This window comes from Plectropomus leopardus, chromosome 16, assembly GCF_026936395.1.
Source record: "Plectropomus leopardus strain MGB_pleo_1.0 chromosome 16, ASM2693639v1, whole genome shotgun sequence".
Lineage (NCBI taxonomy): Eukaryota > Metazoa > Chordata > Actinopteri > Perciformes > Serranidae > Plectropomus > Plectropomus leopardus.
In genome coordinates, this window is record NC_142191.1 from 6,144,519 (window position 1) to 6,163,564 (window position 19,046).

At 38.2% G+C, this 19,046-nt stretch overlaps 1 protein-coding gene across 2 annotated transcripts; it reads right to left on the bottom strand.

The window, feature by feature from the left end:
- Window positions 1-424: 424 nt before the first annotated feature.
- On the bottom strand, window positions 425-15,789 carry LOC121955958 (vascular endothelial growth factor A-like). 2 transcript variants are annotated; one of them, XM_042504057.2, is made up of 8 exons: window positions 15,129-15,789; window positions 12,371-12,670; window positions 9,029-9,062; window positions 8,752-8,948; window positions 7,183-7,259; window positions 7,067-7,096; window positions 6,922-6,987; window positions 425-2,553 (listed from the first exon to the last, which is right to left on the bottom strand). In XM_042504057.2, the coding sequence occupies exons 2-8, from the start codon at window positions 12,434-12,436 to the stop codon at window positions 2,517-2,519; spliced, it is 507 nt and encodes a 168-aa protein (XP_042359991.1). In that variant the 5' UTR covers window positions 12,437-12,670; window positions 15,129-15,789; the 3' UTR covers window positions 425-2,516. The 2 variants fall into 2 exon arrangements, with proteins under 2 accessions (XP_042359991.1, XP_042359990.1); XM_042504056.2 differs by having other exon boundaries at window positions 6,922-6,990.
- Between the last annotated feature and the right edge of the window lie 3,257 nt (window positions 15,790-19,046).

Consider the following 19,046-nt stretch of genomic DNA (forward strand, 5'->3'; position numbering starts at 1 on the left):
ATCCCTCTCAGTGCTCAAAGAGTTATTTGACATGCCTCCCCTAGTGCCCCAGTGACTAGCCCTTCCCTTCTCATAAATGACAAATAGTCCCTAAATCATACATTTTAATGACAGCTACTTTTCATCGCTTCACAATGCTGGCGAGACTGAACATCCAAATATGTGAAAAGAGGAAGCTCTGTCTTGTTATGTGCAATACCAAATGAGGAAGCATTGTTGTTTAATTAAACCACACCTCTATCATCTCACATGTCTCTGGAAGGCTGTGAGCGCAACACAAGTCAATTGATTAACAGTAACCTCTTGTGCTTCGTTAATAATGTGCCTATCTGCAGAGCGGTGTCAGTGAAAGAGCTCTCCGTGTTCTTACGTGTTGCAGATTCTGATAGTCTACCCGATCAAATAGAGATGCCACAGAGGTTCCTCACATTTAGGCTGCATTTTATTGAGTACTATGTCCCATTATTAGTATAAAAAGTTACATACTTAATGTTTTTTGTCAATTTCAATACACATATAACAGTTACAACTCTGCAAAAGTCAAAATGAACATGAAGTCATGAAGGTTTCCAGCCTCTCTTTGAGTTTTGCTATTGGTCTGACAGTTTATCAGTGAACACCTGAAGATGGATTAAGGCCTTAAAGGGACAGTTCATCCAAAAATCAAAAGTATATATGTTTTCCTCTTACCTGTAACGCTTTTTATCTGTCTATATTGTTTAGTGTGAGTTGCAGAGTGTTGGAGATATCAGCTGTAGAGATTTCTGCCTTCTCTCCAATATAATGGACCTAGATGGCACTTGGCTTGTGGCGCACAAAGCGCCAAAAAAATTAGATTGGAAAAAATCAACAGCAATGTCTCTTTTCAGAAATCGTGACCTGGATACTCGAGGTAATCCGCAGATCTTGTCAGAAGCAGATCATGGAGGAACCTTTTTTTCCTACCGAACTATGCTCGCTAACTGTATCACTGCACAAAGGGAAGTGTGCATCGTCATTCACTTTGTTACTGGTGGTGGTATCTTGAGTCCAGTACCAGTACCCAACGATTTTTCCATACATTATTCCATAGGAGCTCCATGACTGGCTTCCTGTCTTCGGGGCATTTTGCAGTACTTCCACCTCCTTTCTGACTCCGCAAAGTTCCATTTTCTCCACTGCAAAGCACCCAAAGTCGGCCAAGGTGTTCTCACCCAGATGCACTCGTAGGTACCGGACTGATTTAACATGAATCAGGACTCGGCGGTACCAACGCAATTCGGTTGGTACCCTAAAGAGTACAGAGCGTGGGGCGTTAGGTCACCTTGTTGAGCGGGCCTCATGCACAAAGGCTATGTCCTTGCCACAGCGGCCACGGCCCTTTGCTGCATGCAATCCCCAATCTCTTCCCCTGTCATGCTATTATTGGGCGGCTGTGGCTCAGAGGTAGAGCGGGAAGGTCGGAAGGTCAGCCTTTCGATCCCCAGCTCCTCCAGGCAACCTGTCGAAGTATCCTTGGGCAAGATACTGGACCCCTAATCGCTCCCAATGCTGCGTCATCGGAGTGTGAGTGCGTTTGAATGGTGAGTAGCAGGTGGCACCATGTACGGTGTGTGTGAATGGGTGAATGTGACATGTAGTGTGAAAGTGCTTTGTGTGCTCAAAAAGAGTAGAAAAGCGCAATACAAGAGCAGCATATTTAACATACCAGTCCTATCTAATAAAGGCACAAAAAAGTACAAAGCATTACAGCAGCAGTAAGTCGAGGACGCCATTAATGTTTACATCTTGCACTGTCATCAGCACGAGCCTCTCGTCCATGAGTAGCTGCTCGCATAGGTCTGCGTGGTGATACAGTCTGAGGGTTTAGTTCAATAGAGAGAAAACAGATCCTTCATGAAACTGCTTATAACAATGTCTGTGGATTATCTTCAGTAATCAGGTCATGATTTCTGGAAAGAGACTTTGCTGTTGAGTTTTTGAATGTGTTTTTGGGGCCTTGAGCACCAAAAGCTGAATGCCATCTAGTTCCATTATATTTGAGAGAAGGCAGACATTTCTACAGCCGATATCTCCAACATTTGGCAACTCACACTAAAACTATCTAGACTGATAAACAGCAAAACAGGAAAGAGGAAAAATATGTATTTTGGATTTCAGGTAACTATCCCTTTAATCTTTTCCCCTGGCAACTGATAAACTTTCAGCATACCACCAATTATCTCTTTACCTGTTCTGAATCTGTTGTCTTTTTTTTAAAACCTCCCACAAGCTTTCTAAAATTAAAACTGCCAACGATTTGTGTCTGTTAGAAACACGAGTTAGAGCCACAGAGTTTGCAGATATGTTTGTTTGCTTTGACAATTAATCAAAGAAGAAAAAAATGTCATGGACAAGTGGGGATGTCTGATGGATGCACTGGAGGACGAAAGATACACAGACTGAAGATGAATAGTCAGAGATGATTAATTGACAAATGAGCTGTTGTTTGCCACTCCAAAATCACTCCTTCAAATTAAACTACGGACAGATGTGAATCAGTGAAGATCAATCTTGTTTTGAGGAAACTGGCACCTAAAAAAAGACAAAAATAAACGATTAAAGACATTCACGTCCGGTATATCAATGAAAAACATCTTGTCCATCTTTTTAACCAACACTTTTTGACTTCCCCGAATCCTATTAGAATTTCAACTCTCCCAACGATGCAGCAAAACATTTGTTGTTAGTTATATTCATGAGACACTACTCTATTTTACTGATCTCATTGCTGGATTTGTTCTCCATCAACAAAATACTGCAAGATTGGAGGAATTGGTTATTGGATATCATTGTTTGCTCTCCAGAGGGGAAACGGTTCCAATGCACCATTTAAATCACATCAAAACATTGGAGAAATAATGAGAAGTAACTGTTTCATGTTTTATAGCTCTTACATAACATCTTTGAGCAGAAACCAAAAGCAAAAAATCATTAGTTTCCATAAAACTCATTTTAAGCAGAGACATATTACATGAATCAGGACTGAGACACTGTTTCAAGTCATGTTGCTGACTATGACGCTTTTTTAAAAAAAACAAACTTTACTCAGATGTTTTTGGGGTTGAATATGATCTACATTGTAAGTCAGATAAAGCACTCTTTTCACCAACAGATGAGCTTCCTAAAATTGTTAATTCTCTGTCTGATGCCTACAAACGACCCAGATCAAATGACTCTGCAGCAGTCATGGGTATTTATCGCTTTTGGCTCCGATCGGCATTGATGGAAACACAACACCCGAATGAACACAGTAATTTTAGCTCCTTAACCACTGACATGCACTAATGTGCTGTAACTAATTACTGTCCTTCTCCACCTAAGCAGCGCTAAAATATCAACCCAAATTAGTCTGCAACAAGTTTGTGCTAATTTTGGTGGGAAAGGGGTAAGAGAGAGGGCGTTTGGCTGTCTTACAACTGCAGATGTGCGTACACGCCCCTAAAGTTGCAATTCCAGCATTGGCAACAACTGCCTAGACTGCAAAGCAACAGAAAAAAGGAAGACTGACCTAAAAGAGAGTCTGTTCATCTTTAATGTTTATGCAGCTTGCGAGAGCCTCGAATCACAATATGTCCTTTGCTCTGCGTCACTCTCTGCAGCTTCACAACAGATTCCCTTCCAGCTCTGTTTAGGCTGCTGGATGAAATGTCCCCCTCGCTCTCCTTCTTAGTGGAGGAGATAGTAAAAGCGTATAGTTTCAGACAACTGACCTAGTTTTCACCAGACTGAGCACCTACTTTAAATCGTCCATTGTTCCTGTTCCCCTTGAGGGAGACATTTACGCGCTTCAGTGACTGAACGAAGAGTGATGCCTCCAATACTGATCCTGAGGATCTTTGATGAGGGCTTAAAGGACAGTTCACAGGTTTTCAAGTCTGTCTTAACAGCACCCATTTATACCTTAAAAGTCTTGATTGTCCCTGACTGTGAGGACATCCCTCCATATTGTCCTCAGACTTCCTTCTTTGCAAAACTGCATTCTCACGTTAAGCTGAAGCCAATCTGAGGCCTCAGCAGTTTGAGTTAGACCAACAGAAAGGTTATCTTCCAAAGTTGCAGTCTTTGTAGTACGACATGCTTTCTTCATCTTATCACAGATAGACGGTGTTTCCTTGCTGAGTCAAGGAGAAAAATAGTAACATAGCGTTTTTTTTCTAATTGTACTAAAAGAACTGTAAGTTACCCAACTGATTTATAATAACAATAATAATATTAGCTTTATTTATAAAGCGCTTTTTGAAACAAAGTTTTGAAGTGCTTTACAAGGTTGATCGCAGATTTAAATAAATGCAGGATTTAGGCTTTTTGAATGAGGGAACTTCAAGAAAAACAACACAACACAACCCAAAAATAACATTAATACCATCTATGAGCAAAGCTGGCAGCTCAGAGCCCAAAGGATTGCACTGAGGCATATAAAATCAGACAGTTTAAAATGTTTAAAATTAAGAGTGTGCTAGAATTAATCAAAGGCTTTTTTGAGCAGATACGTTTTAATAAGTGATTTAAAAGATGTTACTGATTCTGTAAGACTCAGATGCTCAGACCTTGACTGCAAACGTCCGGTCACTTGACAAACTCAGACAACTATATTCAAACATCTCAGCCTCAAATAGTTTCAGTGCAACTTTATAAAAGCTGTTTTGCATAAAAACAGGATGCACAGATCTGAAAGTGAAATTATTTTTTTCAGGGCCAACGTGGACAGGAGCTCTAACTGCAGTGCAAACTGTTTCAGTGTACACATGCTGTCTAAAAATAGACAAAATATGTGAACTAATTGGTGATTCAGTGTTGCACCTCTGTAAAGTTCAGGGTCTTGCGGTGCTGATCGTCCCTGGATCCTACAGTTCCTAAAGTGACTGTCATGAGATCTGAAGTTTGGCCCCTTTAACAGAACCACTTCACACTCTGCAGAGCTGGCTGCAGTTTTAAAGTCGTCTTTTATAGCAATGCCTTCATTGTGCACTAATATAATATTGGTTACGATTTCCTGAGTCAAAGGAGAATTACTGCCTCATGATTGTACAAACCAGTCGAGCTGCACTTACAGTTTAGATCAATCTCCGTGAAAACATGGATGCTTCACACACGTCTTCGCCCCAGCAAACAATCAGCACAGTTTCAGTTATGACGTTAAGTAATGGCCAGAAAAGTGTCTTTACAGACCATTATGATGTCACATTTGAGTTGACCTTTGACCTCTTGGATATAAAATGTCCTCACTTCCATCATTTTATCTTCTCAGACATTTTTGTGAAATTTTGCCATAATTAGCCAATGAATTCTTGGGTTATGGCCAAAAATAATACTAAATTTGATTAGATTTATTCCTGAGTCCAAGTGGACGTTTGTGCCAAATTTAAAGAAATTCCCTCAAAGTGTTTTTGAGCATCGTGTTCACAAGAATGAGACGAAAGAGGTCACAGCGGGGCTCCTACAGCCTAAGACGAGTTAGATTTAAGACTTTTTAAATTGCCTCTCATAATGAAATTTAAATCCAATTTCACAATCACCACGACTGAAGGACAATTTTGCCCAAATGTTTATTATACTATAAAACAAGTCCAGTGAGAACGTTAAATGTGTGAAGTGTTGAGAAAAAAAACCTTTTTTAGAGTGGAACGAACGCACAACAATGAACATATTCTATTATAATCATCTATTTGGTTTACCAAAAACAGTGGGAAATATTTGTCAGTTTTTGTCTGGTTTTCTTGACGATTTTGATTTTCACTCTGCATGTGAAATTCTGCTGCCTGGATTCTCATCATGACCAGTTTAAGAGAAGGAATTTGGTAAATTATTTAAAAGACAAAGTTATTTTGAGATTTTAAAATGCAATATCAGAAAAAAACTTAAAATCCCACTTTAAAACTTTTGAAAGATTAATTGAAGTCATTTTAATACAAATTAACGCCTTATGTTTGGATTAATGAATTTAATGCCTTTTAAGACTCTTTAAGGAACCGCGGGAACCCCGTCACAGTGACCTTGACCTTTGACCCATGTCACCAAAAACTTATCAATTCATCGTTGAGTCAAAGTGGACGTTTAAGTTCCAAAATTGAAGAAATTCCCTCGACACGTTCTTGAGATATCTCGTTCACGAGAATGCGATGGACAAACAAACGACCTGAAAACACAATGCCTCCAGCTGAGGCGAACACCTGCGCTGAGTCATAATAAAAGACGAAAAAACAGCAGAGGCACAGAGAGATGATCTGTGACACATGCTGCCATTTTCACCTTTATGTGGAAAAAGTGAGCTCACAGACAAATCAAATACCAAACTCACTGCACATAAAACTCATAGAACAGACTGTAAAAGTCTGATGTTCCTCCAAGATTGAACTGTTTGGGCTTAAAAGTTAATTGAATTCTACTAAAACAAAAAAAAGGCATTTTCACTTGTGTAGAAGGTAAATTCGATTGCTTTTTGGATTAATCCCTTCATTAAATCACATTCTGCCTACAAGAATGTGACAAAAATACACAAACACATTGGTTTTCTGAGGAGGTGTACTGCGACATTGAGGCCCTATCTTTACAGATCTCTTTCCCTCTCTGGTGTTTCGTTTTATTATTTTCCCTAATATGTGAATCTGGTTATTTCTAGACTAAACCTTTACGCATCAGTCTTTGGTTGAAATCATCAGCGGCTTTGGATTATTGTGCTACGAATGCTCTGTGGAGGAGCAACACAACAGGCAATATGTTGTGATATTGTTAATCTCATCTGTCCTTTGTGGTTCGACAGTGTGGAGGAAAGAGAGATGAATGCAGCCGTAAATGTCCAAATATTATGATGCAGTGTGTGTGTGTGTGTGTGTGTGTGTGTGTGTGTGTGTGTGTGTGTGTGTGTGTGTGTGTGTCACAGGAGGGCAATCCATCTCTTACTTTCCGCAGCCGTTTGCTGTCTTCTTGTGTTTCCTCCTCCTCGGTCTGTTCTTGATAGAGTCGCTGCTGCTGTGGAGGAGGAGCAAAGTGCACTGAAGATATTGATGTTTTCACGTTCCGATAGATAAAAAGTTCATCTACTGACCTTTTATTATTCGTGGGTTTCTGCCTGAGTCTAAAAAGACAGAAGAAAAAAAAAGTGGCTGTTAACTGTGTTATAAAAATCTCAATTTGCATCTGGTGTTTATTAGAAAGATTTACCTGCATTCACATCTCTGATGCTCCACAAATGTGAGTTCAACATGATGCATAGATAACATGGGGTGAATCCTCATCACCTGACAGACAAAGTGAAGGGAAAACTGAATATTCTGCTATTTACTTAACACTGGTATATTTAAACGTCTGAAAACATTATTGTTAAAATATCGCTTTCTGTCTAAAAAGTCGCTTCGGACACTATTTTCCCATGTTTTTGTGTCCATGTAACTAATAGGAACAGTAATTTTTGAAACTGGGCCAGTATTAAGCGAGAGGGCTGCAGCAGCCAATCAAGCTGTAATCTAAAAAACGTAACCCTAAGAAAATCTTAACCCTTTAAAACCTGAGCAAACTGATGTTGTTTCTTTTTTTGGAGAAACATTCATGAAGAGATAATGAGCAACTTGACAAGAAATTACTCAAAATTAGCACAAAATTTCTAAAAATAAGTAAATAAATAAACAATAAATACCTGGAAATTATAAAAAAGATTTTAAAACAAGAATACAATAAAAAGGAATTACTTTAAAAAAGTGCTAATATGAAAAAGTGTATACATTTCTGTTACATAATTTTTTAAAAATACACTTTGAATAATTTCATCTCTCCTTTTAAAAAAGAGACAACAGATTTCAGCTCATTTTCTTGTCATCTTTTCCAAATTTCTTGCAGTTTAAGAAACCAATAATTTGTCTTGTTTAGGTCTTTGAGGTTTTAATGCTTGCAAAAGGCATCTGAACGCAGCACAAGAAAACTGATGATGGTCCAGGTGTTAAAGGGCAATTATGCACCATCGATGTGCATCCACCAAAAGTTGACAGGTGTAGATTGGTATTTAGAGTGTCTGCCAAAATTAAAGATAGGATCCCTATAGAGACCTTTTTTAAAACAGTAAGATACTTTTTGTTTACCTGAAACAGCACTGAGATCACCATCACCAACCACACCAGACTCCATTTAAATATGCAGTAAGTTTAGCATGTGTAGAAGAAGAAAATTCTCACATCTAACTGAGTGAATTAAAGGTTCATTTCAACCAAACCAGAGCTGGTGATCGCTGTAATGGCGGGAGGACAAATCAAGATGGTTTTTATGGGTTTCATTTTGTTTCTGCCGACTATGAATGAAGTGTGTTTTAGGATGATAAAAATACTGTTTCTTTAAATGGAGTCTGGTGCATCTGGCAACAGTGATTTTGACACTGTTTCTTAATAAAAAAAACCAAAAAGGATCTTACTCTTTAACAAAAAGCTCTGTCTCCGTAAAATAACAATCTCAGCCTGTCAGCTGCAAAAAAACAAAAACCTTTAGTGGACGTACATTGATGATGCACCAATGCCCTTTAACATTAAATTACAGCCTGTTTCACTGCTGCAGTCCTCTTGCACAATACTAGACCAATTTCAGAAATTGTTGTTCCCATTAGTCACTCACAAAAAAAAAAAAAAACGGGAACATAGAGTCCAGATTGAAATGTACCGCAGCTACTCCTTAAAGAGAAACTGAACTTTTATTATCCTCCAGCAGGTATTTCTGATAAATCATGTCTGATTAGAGATCTTAATGCACCTGCAGAGTGACATTGCGTTCCAGCGTCGCCTGGCACTCCAGGTTCTCGTCCCCACAGCAACCAGAGCAGCGCCAAAGTGGGACACACGCAGGCATGTAGATGAACTCCACTTCTCCTGGGTACTCGTGCTCCACATCCACCAGCTGCTCCATGGGCCGACACAAGCTCTTCGCCCACACCTCCTGAAACGCCATCACTACGGGACAAAATAAACCTTTAGTGATGAAATCATTTTAGAGAGAGGTGGGAATAATCATTTAGTGGGACAGGCCTTACCTTTTGAGTGACCAAGTTCTGGAGGATGTGAAATCTGCAAAATATTAAATACAGATTAAAAAAACCCTTGTGATCGAATCTTTAATTTCACTTAATAATTTAAGTTAATGCTTTTAAATGTTCTGTTTTTAACAGTTTTAAAGCTTTTTTACTGTTCATTAGTAAGTAGTTCTATTTACATAGTATTTATTATTATTATTTTTTTAGAAGTGATTTTTTAAAATATTTATTATTTAGTACTTATTTTTAAGCTTTTTTATAAATGTTTCTGTGTATATTACAGATGTACTTTTATGTTATGTGTGTTTAGCTGTATTTTATTTATTAGTATTTTACTTATTTATCTTTTATTATTGCTATTATCTTTCTTTCTCTACTTGTTTGTTTATTTATTTATTTCAATTTGTAGTAGGTTTTATTCTGGTATTTCCTAAATTATGACAGCAGTCCCTGAGTTCCTGGTTTTCATGAGCACTTATGTTTTTAGTGCTTTAGTTATTCACAAAATCCTGTTTTTGTGTGCTTGTGTGCAATAAGAATGCATCTTCAAATGGCTAAAACCCACTTAATAATACCAGAAAAAATAAGATGCAATGCAAAGTTGCAATGCAATGTTAAGTTGGAGCTACTTAAAGGGTAAAGTGAAGAGATACCTTCTTAGTTGCCTTTTGAAAATATCTAGTGAGGTGGCCTCGGATAAATGAAGCACTTTGTGTAACAGTTTGTATGAAAAGTGCCATACAAATAAAGCCTGATGTAGTTTGTTCATGTGCAGTTGCAGAGCGCCCTCTTGTGGCACAGAAACAAGACGCACACACAATGATCCAGTGAAAACAGTGATGCAGCATGATTTCAGGAGCGCACCACTGAGCCGCTGTTTAAGCAGTAAAACGAGCCAGAAGCAACAACAAAAACTTGCTTGATTTCTCAATCTGATGTAACACTAGAGGGTTTATTGTCGTAAGAAGCAGAAACCTACGAAGAATGCAAAGAATAACAGCAAGAATAGTCGCTGCCTTCACTTTTGGGAGTTTTTACACACAATAAACAGTTTAAACAAAGGAAAAAGTGTCATGACTCAGCGTGAACTGCTTGAAGTTCTCACAGCTCGACCTCAAAACTCACAGTGACAATGTTACTGATTTCTGAGCGCCAATTTGAGCAGAAACAAAGTTGATTTTGGCCCGCTTCTTCTTTTCAGTATCAACAATCCTTTTCTGACTCCTCACCTCTCCTCTCACATTGTGAGCATCGATGGGAACATTGTCTCCTGAATGTGACACGCAGGGAATACTTCATAGCTTTGTTTGCTGGAAGTGAGTTTGCATTTGTGCCAAAGAGTCTGTGCTGCTTCATCCAACAACAGAGCCAGATGCATTACAGCAGCTATAATTGGCATAAAATACACACACATGCATAAACATTAGAGTGTGATTGAAGTGGCTGATGAGATGAGAACTGAAACTGTTGGCTTACTAAAAAAGGAAAAAAAATGGAGAAGAATTAAACATTATTTTTCTTCGTCTAATTCTGTAACTTCCACAAAGCTGCCAAACAATTGCAAGATGGTTATTATCATAATAAAGGTATTTGCAAAGCTGCATTTGGGACATTGTTTGGAAACTATACAGAAAGTGTGAAACAGTCAGGAAAGATGAAAAAAAATTGTGGTCAATTTTTAAAAATGGCATCATAATTTATTAAATTGTAGATGCATTTGTTCTGATTCTGGAAACTAAATCCACATTTCCCTCATGAGGACCCTTTGAAAACTGAACCAATTGGCTTGATTTTATTTTTTGAAAGCATAAGAAGAAAGCACTGAGCAAAAAATAAAAGTAATATAAAACTGTAAAAAGTACAAGACAATTACCTGAAAATTAGCAAAAAAAACCCCCAAAACAAAAAAAAGTGCTTTAAAAATTATAATAATTCTGTAACATACTAAGTATGTAATTATAATAATTATAAAAATAGTTTTCTGTAGATTTTTTCCTTTTTTTTACCTAGACATTTTTAAGCTTTTTAAAATCTAAGTAAATCTCTTCTAAATAAATTTACTAGTTTCTTGCAATTTGTGCAACGTTTCATACCGAGTCACTCACTGTCATTTTTCCATGTTTTTAAAAGAAATCACACCAATTTGCTCCGGGTTTAAAGGTTAAAATACTTAAAGGGCTTTTGAAAGCAGTAAGAAAAGTGTTGACTCAGAGAGTCAATGCTGTGGTCATTTTAGATTTAAAATGATTTAGTTGCATTTGAACTCAGACAATTAAAGTTATTTCCATCCTCAACACCAGAGCTGCAACGATTAGTCGACTAATCAATTAGTCAATCAACAGAACAATAATTGGTGACTATTTTGATATTTAATTCATTGCTAAGTGGAATCATGCAAAAGTGACATAAAACGCTGTCTTTAGCCTCAAAAACTCAGATGTCTTGCTTTCTCTGTTTCCTGGCACATTAACTGATTTTATTTTAAAGAAATTACTGTAGAATTTGAGTAACTGCGACTGCTGTGTTGTGTTTATGTTAATGCTTTTACCTTGTAGCACTTTGAGATTAGTTTCAAATGTAAAGTGAATAACAACCATTTTTTTTCTTTTGCCATTTAATTTTTAATTATTTTTTGTGTTTAAAAAATTTCCCTGTGTATTTCTGCGATTTTAAGTGTAAATCCCTTTGTAACATTGGTTTCGATAAGTGCTACATAAATAACCTTTATTATTGTATTATTATTAAATGAAATCCACTACTATTATCATTAGTATTATTATAAACAAAAATAAGAAATAAAAATATTCAACTCCAAAACAAACAATATAACACTCACAAAGAACACAAAATATACTGAGACCCCAACCATTAACACCTTTAAAAGAAATCTTTAGCATTTTCATAATTTATATTTAACAAACCATCTTCCCCTGTCTCTTAATCCCTTGTTTTATTGTGTTCTCATTTGTTGCATTGTTAATTATCTTGTATTTGAAGTATGTTAATTTATATAGTTATTTATTTTTCTCTTTTTATTGTCAAGCGCCTTGTATTGCAATTTTGTACAAAAGGCGCTTTATAAATAAAGTTCAATTGAACTGAACGAAGAATTACGTAATTATATGTTATAAGTGAAACTTAAACACAAGACAAATTTAAAGACCAGCTAAGATTCACTCTAATATTGGCAAACAGAAAAAAAGTCGCGCAACCTAGAGGAATAAATGTTTCTTAAATAAATGTCACCTTAAAAAAATCGTGAGTATCTCTCGAGTAAAAGAAAAACTCGACTCGTTGTAAGTAGCGTAACTAAAATGAACGTTTTGAAGCGGTTTGACTCACCTGCGCAGGTACCAGCTGCAGCAGAAGAACCGACAAGAGGTGCGACACTCCGACGAAACTTTGCATCTCTGCGCCAAACACAAGTTTCCGTCACCTCCTCCTCCTCTCCGCTCCTCCAGAAACTGGGAAAGTCAAAATATCAGCAGCCTCGTGAAGCGGCGGAGGCTCTTTTGTGATTGGCGCGCCGTCTGCTGTGCGCGAGCTGGGAGGATGGAGAGCGCGCGCCAAAGCATTGAATAAATCGAGTTGATAATCGGGAGGAGAGAGAGGCTGAGATGAGATAACACAGACTCTCTTACTCTTACACACACACACACACACACACACACACACACACACACACACACACAATTATTAATATATATCAATAGCAGCAAAACAGTATAATAGCCAATAAAGCCAATAATAAACAAAACTTACCTGTAATTTGTGAAGTAATCACGATTAAAGAAAGCTAAGGCAAAAACTATGAATTAATATCTACTCAGGTACATTTGTTTTTGACTCTGTCTGTAAATAAATGTATTTTTATACTGAACTAAACTTTGTAGGACACGAAATATCAATGTGGCTGCAGCTTCATGTCCAAGTTCGTCATCTATAGTTTTTCCACAGCAGAATCATAGGTGATAAAAGCACGCCTATGCTGTCTTCCACAATTAACATGTAACTGAAATATAGGCCTACTCTGCAAACCCTGCTGCTGTTTTTGGTGGATTTTACTGTATTTGTATGAAGAGGCACCCATTGATTTCTATTCATGTTAAAGCAAAATAAAAATCTACAACACAGGTTTTCTGTAAAATGTCTCCAACTGAAGGGTGATATTGATTTTTATTTTATTTGATCTTTTGATAAAATTTAAGAGTTAGGTGTTTCTGATAGATTAATTTTCCTATAATTTTCCAATAATTTACTTCCTGTCATCGGAAGGTCAGAGGTTTGATTCCCGGCTCAACATGTCAAAGTGTCCTTAGGCAAGATACCGAACCCCAAATTGCTCCCGATGCTGTGCCATTGGTGTGTGAGTGTGTGTGAATGATTACTGAGTTGCAGGTGGCACCATGTATGTCAGCCTCAGCACCAGCGTGTGAATGTCACTCGTAGTGTGAAAGAAAAAGCACTTTACAAGTGCAGTCCATCTACCAGCTACTACTGCTAACATACACAAACATTTTGAAAACATAATTTCATTGTTGAGTTCAAGTGGACGTTTGCACAAAATTTCCTCAAAGTGCTCCTGAGATATTCACAAGATTCGGATGGATGACCCGAAAACATAATGCCTCTGACTGTGGCTATTGCTGGTGTGGAGGCATAAAAATTAAAAAAATACCTCAAAAATGCTAAAACTGTACAGCAAGCAAGTGAACAAAAGTTAAAGGGAAACTTCCCCCATTTTTAAAATTCATACATTATTCCCACAGTCGATGACAACAGATCCCAGCTGGTCAAAAGTGGGTCGTGGGTCCATTCTGAGTGGACCACAAGTGACTCGAAAACGTGTCAAGTTTGTAAAAAAACACACCTACAGACTTTGAGGACCTATTTTATCACACCAGCATGTTTTTGCCAGTACAGCAACTATCTGATTGGCTTGTCGTTGGTATCATTCGGCCCATTAACATGCTGTGCCTTTGCAGCGTCACTGGTCTTGAAGCAACAATAGGCACTTTTTTTGATTGCAGTCCTGTTTATTTAAGTTTTAAGTAATTGCACTTTACTCTTGCAATGGGTTTGATTTCAGTGTGTTCTGACCCCTCGAGTTGTTTACATTTTGTGAAATAGAAATGAATATGTGGTATCTTAGGTAATGACTAAGGAGAAATCTGGACCCTGTGGCTGGACCAACCGGGAAGACAGTCCAAAAAGTCCAACTCTCCCAAATCCAAAAGCTAAAGCTCCACAGACAATGAATGTTGAAAGATGTTACTGATGACACTGAGGATATTCAGAGTTTATGGGAATATTTTCTGCTTGAGAACTGAGAACAATATGAGAAAATAAAGCTCATTTGGGTCTAAAAAAGAAAACAAACATTTTGTGCTAAATCGAGCTCATACTCATCGTCTGTGGAGCAGCTCCAGACTTTATTCTTGGTGACATCACAAGTTAGAGACTTCTCTGGTTTCTGGCTTTTTGGGGAGAGTAGTTCACAAATACTGATTAAGCTTTCCTAGACAGTAATAATGCTTTCTTTACATGCTCCTCCGAAATATGATACATTATTTACGATTTACAAGCACATGAACGGCCCTCCAAAGTCGTCTTTACGAGTGGGAAATTGGGAAATTTCGATGATACACGAGCTGTGATGTTTCAGGGCAGAAGAAACAGCGTGAAGAAACAGTGTCAACAATTGATGGTAAAAAATGATATATTTTGTTATTTTGTTCCTATTAGCTATCATTTCATTTTAGTAGTTGCACATTTTAGTATTTTTGTTGCACCTATTAGCTGTAAGTGAGCAAACAAATGTTTAACTGTAAAGCATGAAAGGCGGGTTGTCAAGAGTTGTCTACTTGATGTCATAAATGCATAAACATGGCGGGCAAAGTTTGGTCAATGGCAAAAAACCTTTTTTTCAATAATCCATGTATCAATAATAAATGTTTCATCATATGTTAAGTGTAATATTGTATTTATGGTAACTGCTGTCCATGCAGTGACCTAGATAAAATATGAAAAAAATAAAATTATACAAAAAGGTTTTTTTCCGCCATGATTGACAGCTGTGACAGCCAATCTGTGCGCTTACCTTCAAGTGAGGCTGCTCACGATTAGTCTGGCGGATGTTTTGGCGGGAAAGCCTCCAACGTGGAGATTCTGGCTCTTAATGACGTCACCGGCGCCAGATGGCAGCGATAACATCCGGGATATTTTAGCTTGACTTCAGCATAAACGAGGGCTTGTTGTCCACCTTTATATAAACTCTTCGGATTATAAAAATGAAACTGTCTGCCACAGAGCCAGGAGGTATCTGCGCTCACGGCCGACACACAGCAGCTCTGGATCTGGTTCCTGGTTTCAGCGCTTTGTTTATGCACTCTGACCGTCAGCGTGCTGCCTGTTTAGTCTTGGCACAAACGCAGCAGACCTGAAGTTATCAACACTGATGCTGCAAGAATGAGCAGAAGTCTCAGAGTTTAAACCCCCCTCAGTCCTGATTATGCCGTGTTTACGCACAATCGCGTGTTTACGGCAGATAACACGTCCCTTATCATCAGTTTATGTCTGGTACGAGAGCTGCAAACAACTGCTGTATGACCGTAGCCTTCTTGTTACATAATGTCTGGAAAAAATGTAGATGCTTTCAGTCATAAATGATCCTGATTATGTACTATCAGCCAAATCATGTCTCTACTCGCTCTGCAGGGCGTGAATGGCAACGATGGAGGCGCCCCTACACTCACATGGAGGGCTCAGGTGTTTTTTTGTTTTTTTACAGCTGCTGTGATTTACAGGATAATTGGCTCGATGGGCTGGCCTCTGTGGAGGAGATAACTCTCTTTTATCCACAGTCAGCTCTCACACTCCCTGCAGACTACGATAGTGGACCGGCCTCATGCAAAGTCAAGTTTGACATAAACATGACTTGATTTAATGTGTGGATTGAGTAAAGAATAAATTACAAAAATTAGTGAACTACTAATCTGGAGCACGGCTCTTCTCTTGTGCTGCTCTCAGACACCTCTCACAAGTATTTAGACCTTTGATCTCTGGTGCAATTTCTTTAAAAAACATGAGAAAAATGCAATGAGCAACTTGGTTAAAAGAAAAAATATTTCACAAATTGCAAGAGGTTAGTAGATTTAGAAAATTATTTTATAAAAGATAGGAAAAAATGTCTATGGAAAAATGAAAAAGATATAGAAGAACTATATTCATAATGATAATGATTACATATTTAAAATGATGTGACAAAGTTATTACAAATTTTAAGCACTTTTTAGGTCATTTCCAGGTTGTTGTTTTTCATTATTTATTATTATTATTATTATTATTATTATTATAGGCACATTTAGTTATTTATTTTCAATATTTTTCAGGTAGTTTTCTTGTACTTTTTATTAATTTCTTAGTATTTTTTTGGTCATTTTTTTTCATTGCTCTCTTCCCATGTTTTCAAAATTAAAACAAAAATTAAGCCGATTTGCTGAAGTTTCAAACCCCATGCAGAATACAGATTATGTATCAGGATTTCATCTGTAACCCGCCATGAACGCTGACAGATTTGGGCGTGTGAACTGCTTTTGAACTTCCTCGTCCTCCAGTGAAAAGCTTGCCAACTCTTCTTACGAGCTGGGCCCGGCTCACCCACTTTCCGGGGGTTTCCCTCCCTCCCTCCCCGCTCACACTCCCAGTCTGACAGCCAGAGGTCATACAGACAGACAGGCAGCTGCTGCTTCCTGTCTCTGGGAACCACACTGACGCTCCAGTCCCAGTCCCCCATCAAGGGAGGATGGGGTTTCCCTCAGCTGGAGCAGCGGCAGCAGGTGGGACGATACAGCTCTGAGTCCCCAGATGTGGGCTGAGTCTGTCTTTAGCTGTATGGTCAGAAAAGGACAACGTGAGTAAGTTTAGACTTATGCAGACGTTAGCCTGCATCCACAGGTAGGAGCTGCTTCAAAGCCTGAAATATTTGAGTCACAAAGCTCTTATTTTTCTTCTACAAAATGGAGTTAAAGAAGATGCATTTTTTAGCAACCTCAATTTCCAAAAAGTTGGGAGGCTGTGTAAAACATGAAGAACTAGATTTACGGCCACACGTTTGTACGGCTCCGTGCACCGTTACACTTCCTGTTTACATCCATGTCTGTGAAAACATAAATGCTTCACACACAGAAGATCTGTACAGTCAGCAGTTTCAAGGTGGTTCTCCTGCAAAAACATGCTGAATGAGCTCACCATGACCTTGACCTTTGACCACCAGATTCTAATCAGTTTATTCTTGAGTACAATTGGACTTTGAGGAAACTCCCTCAAGGCTATCTTCAGTTCACGAAAATGTGACAGATGCAAGGTCACAGACCTTGACCTTTGACCACCAAAATGTAATCAGCTCATACTTGATTCCACTCAAACGTTTGTGCCAAATTTGAAGAAATTCCCTCAGGATGTTCTTGAGATATTGCGCTCAAGAATGGGACGGACACACGGACTGTTGGACAATCCCAAAACACACTGCCTCTGTGCCGGTGACAGCCGCGGATGTGCAAATCTATTCTGACCTTTATTCAACTGTTACATAATGCCCAAACTGATAAAATGGATTTCTTGTGAATATACACTCATTCTGAGTTTGATGCCTGTAACACGTTTTAAAAAACTGGGGGGCGACCAAAAACTGGGAATGTTCAAAAACACCAGTCTAGGACATCGAACAGGTAAACAGGTGAACTGGTAACAGAACTGAGTGTCATTACAAGACAAGAAAAGCAAGGAATTACGCGGCTCCGTAGGAAAAGAGTGCAGGTACTAGACTGGCCAAACTGCGGTCCGGACCTGTCTCCCTCTGCAAATATGCAGCGCATTATGAAGCGCAAAATACAACACACGGACACCCTGGACTGTTGAGCAACTGTAGCCGTATATCAGGCAAGAACGGGAAAGAATTTCACTTTCAGAGCTTCAGGAATTATTGTCCTGTTACCAAACGCTTCCCGAGTGTTGTTACAAGAAGAGTCGATGTAAAACAGCGGTTCACATTCTGATGTCCCAACTTTTTTGGAACTGGTTGCAGGCATCAAATTCAGAATGAGAGTATACTGCAAAAAAACCAATGAAGTCTGAACATCAAATATCTTGTCTCTGCACTGTATTTGATTAAATAAAGGTCAAAAAAGGGTTTGAAATGATTGCATATTGTTAACATTTGACAGAGTGTCCCAGCGTTTTTTTGGAACTGAGGTTGTTCGGCTGATTAAAATGAAAAATAGCCAGATTTTAGCCTTAAAGTCACGGTCGTTCACCTACAAATCGCCAAAATCCCTTGTGGTTAATTCCAGTGAGGACAAAAATGGTCTGGGGAGGTTGTTTATAGACCTTGAGAGTTGCTGAGTTTTATAGCCGTCACTGACGCAGACAGTAGACACAAACTTATTATCCACACTTTGATTGCTGCAGTCTTTGCTTCTCCTCCGCTCGATGTTTATGCCTATTTTTATGTCTGTGATCAGAATCCGGACTTTTATCTGATTTCCCACACTTTTTGCCAGTCTTGGGTTGCAGGTGCATTGTGGGTAATGCTACTGGTTCCCACGCCAACAGTGACTAGACAGAGTGATGAATGTGACCCAAAAGGCCAAACAGATGCAGCTCCATTCTGGGACATTAACAGTGTGTTTGGGGGTTTCTTAGATGGAAACACACGACACTGGAGATTTGTTTTTTTGCTGGATAAAGCTGATTAAAACTGAGAATAAAGGAGGAAAAAAAACAATTGTCAAAATATAATTGGTATTGAACACTTCTATCGTACCATGGATATATAACTTAATTATTATTATTATTATGAAGTGGACATGTTGAAACTTTATTTTTTTTTATTTTTATTTTTTTTCACCAACACTTTGGTTAATGTGGTTATAGCTAATGGCTTTAATGACTAACACATAACCACATTAAACAAAGTGTTAAGTTATTTTTAAGTTTCTTAGTTTTGAGTTAGTGAGTT

Excerpts from the sequence above, each read along its gene's own strand:
- LOC121955958 (XM_042504056.2), bottom strand. The coding sequence starts at position 12,436 with ATGCAAAGTTTCGTCGGAGTGTCGCACCTCTTGTCGGTTCTTCTGCTG. Across the intron at positions 8,949-9,028 it reads AGAACTTGGTCACTCAAAAG|TGATGGCGTTTCAGGAGGTG; the intron begins GTAAGGCCTGTC and ends TTTGTCCCGTAG. Across the intron at positions 2,554-6,921 it reads ACAGCAAACGGCTGCGGAAA|GTGCCAGTTTCCTCAAAACA; the intron begins GTAAGAGATGGA and ends GTCTTTTTTTAG.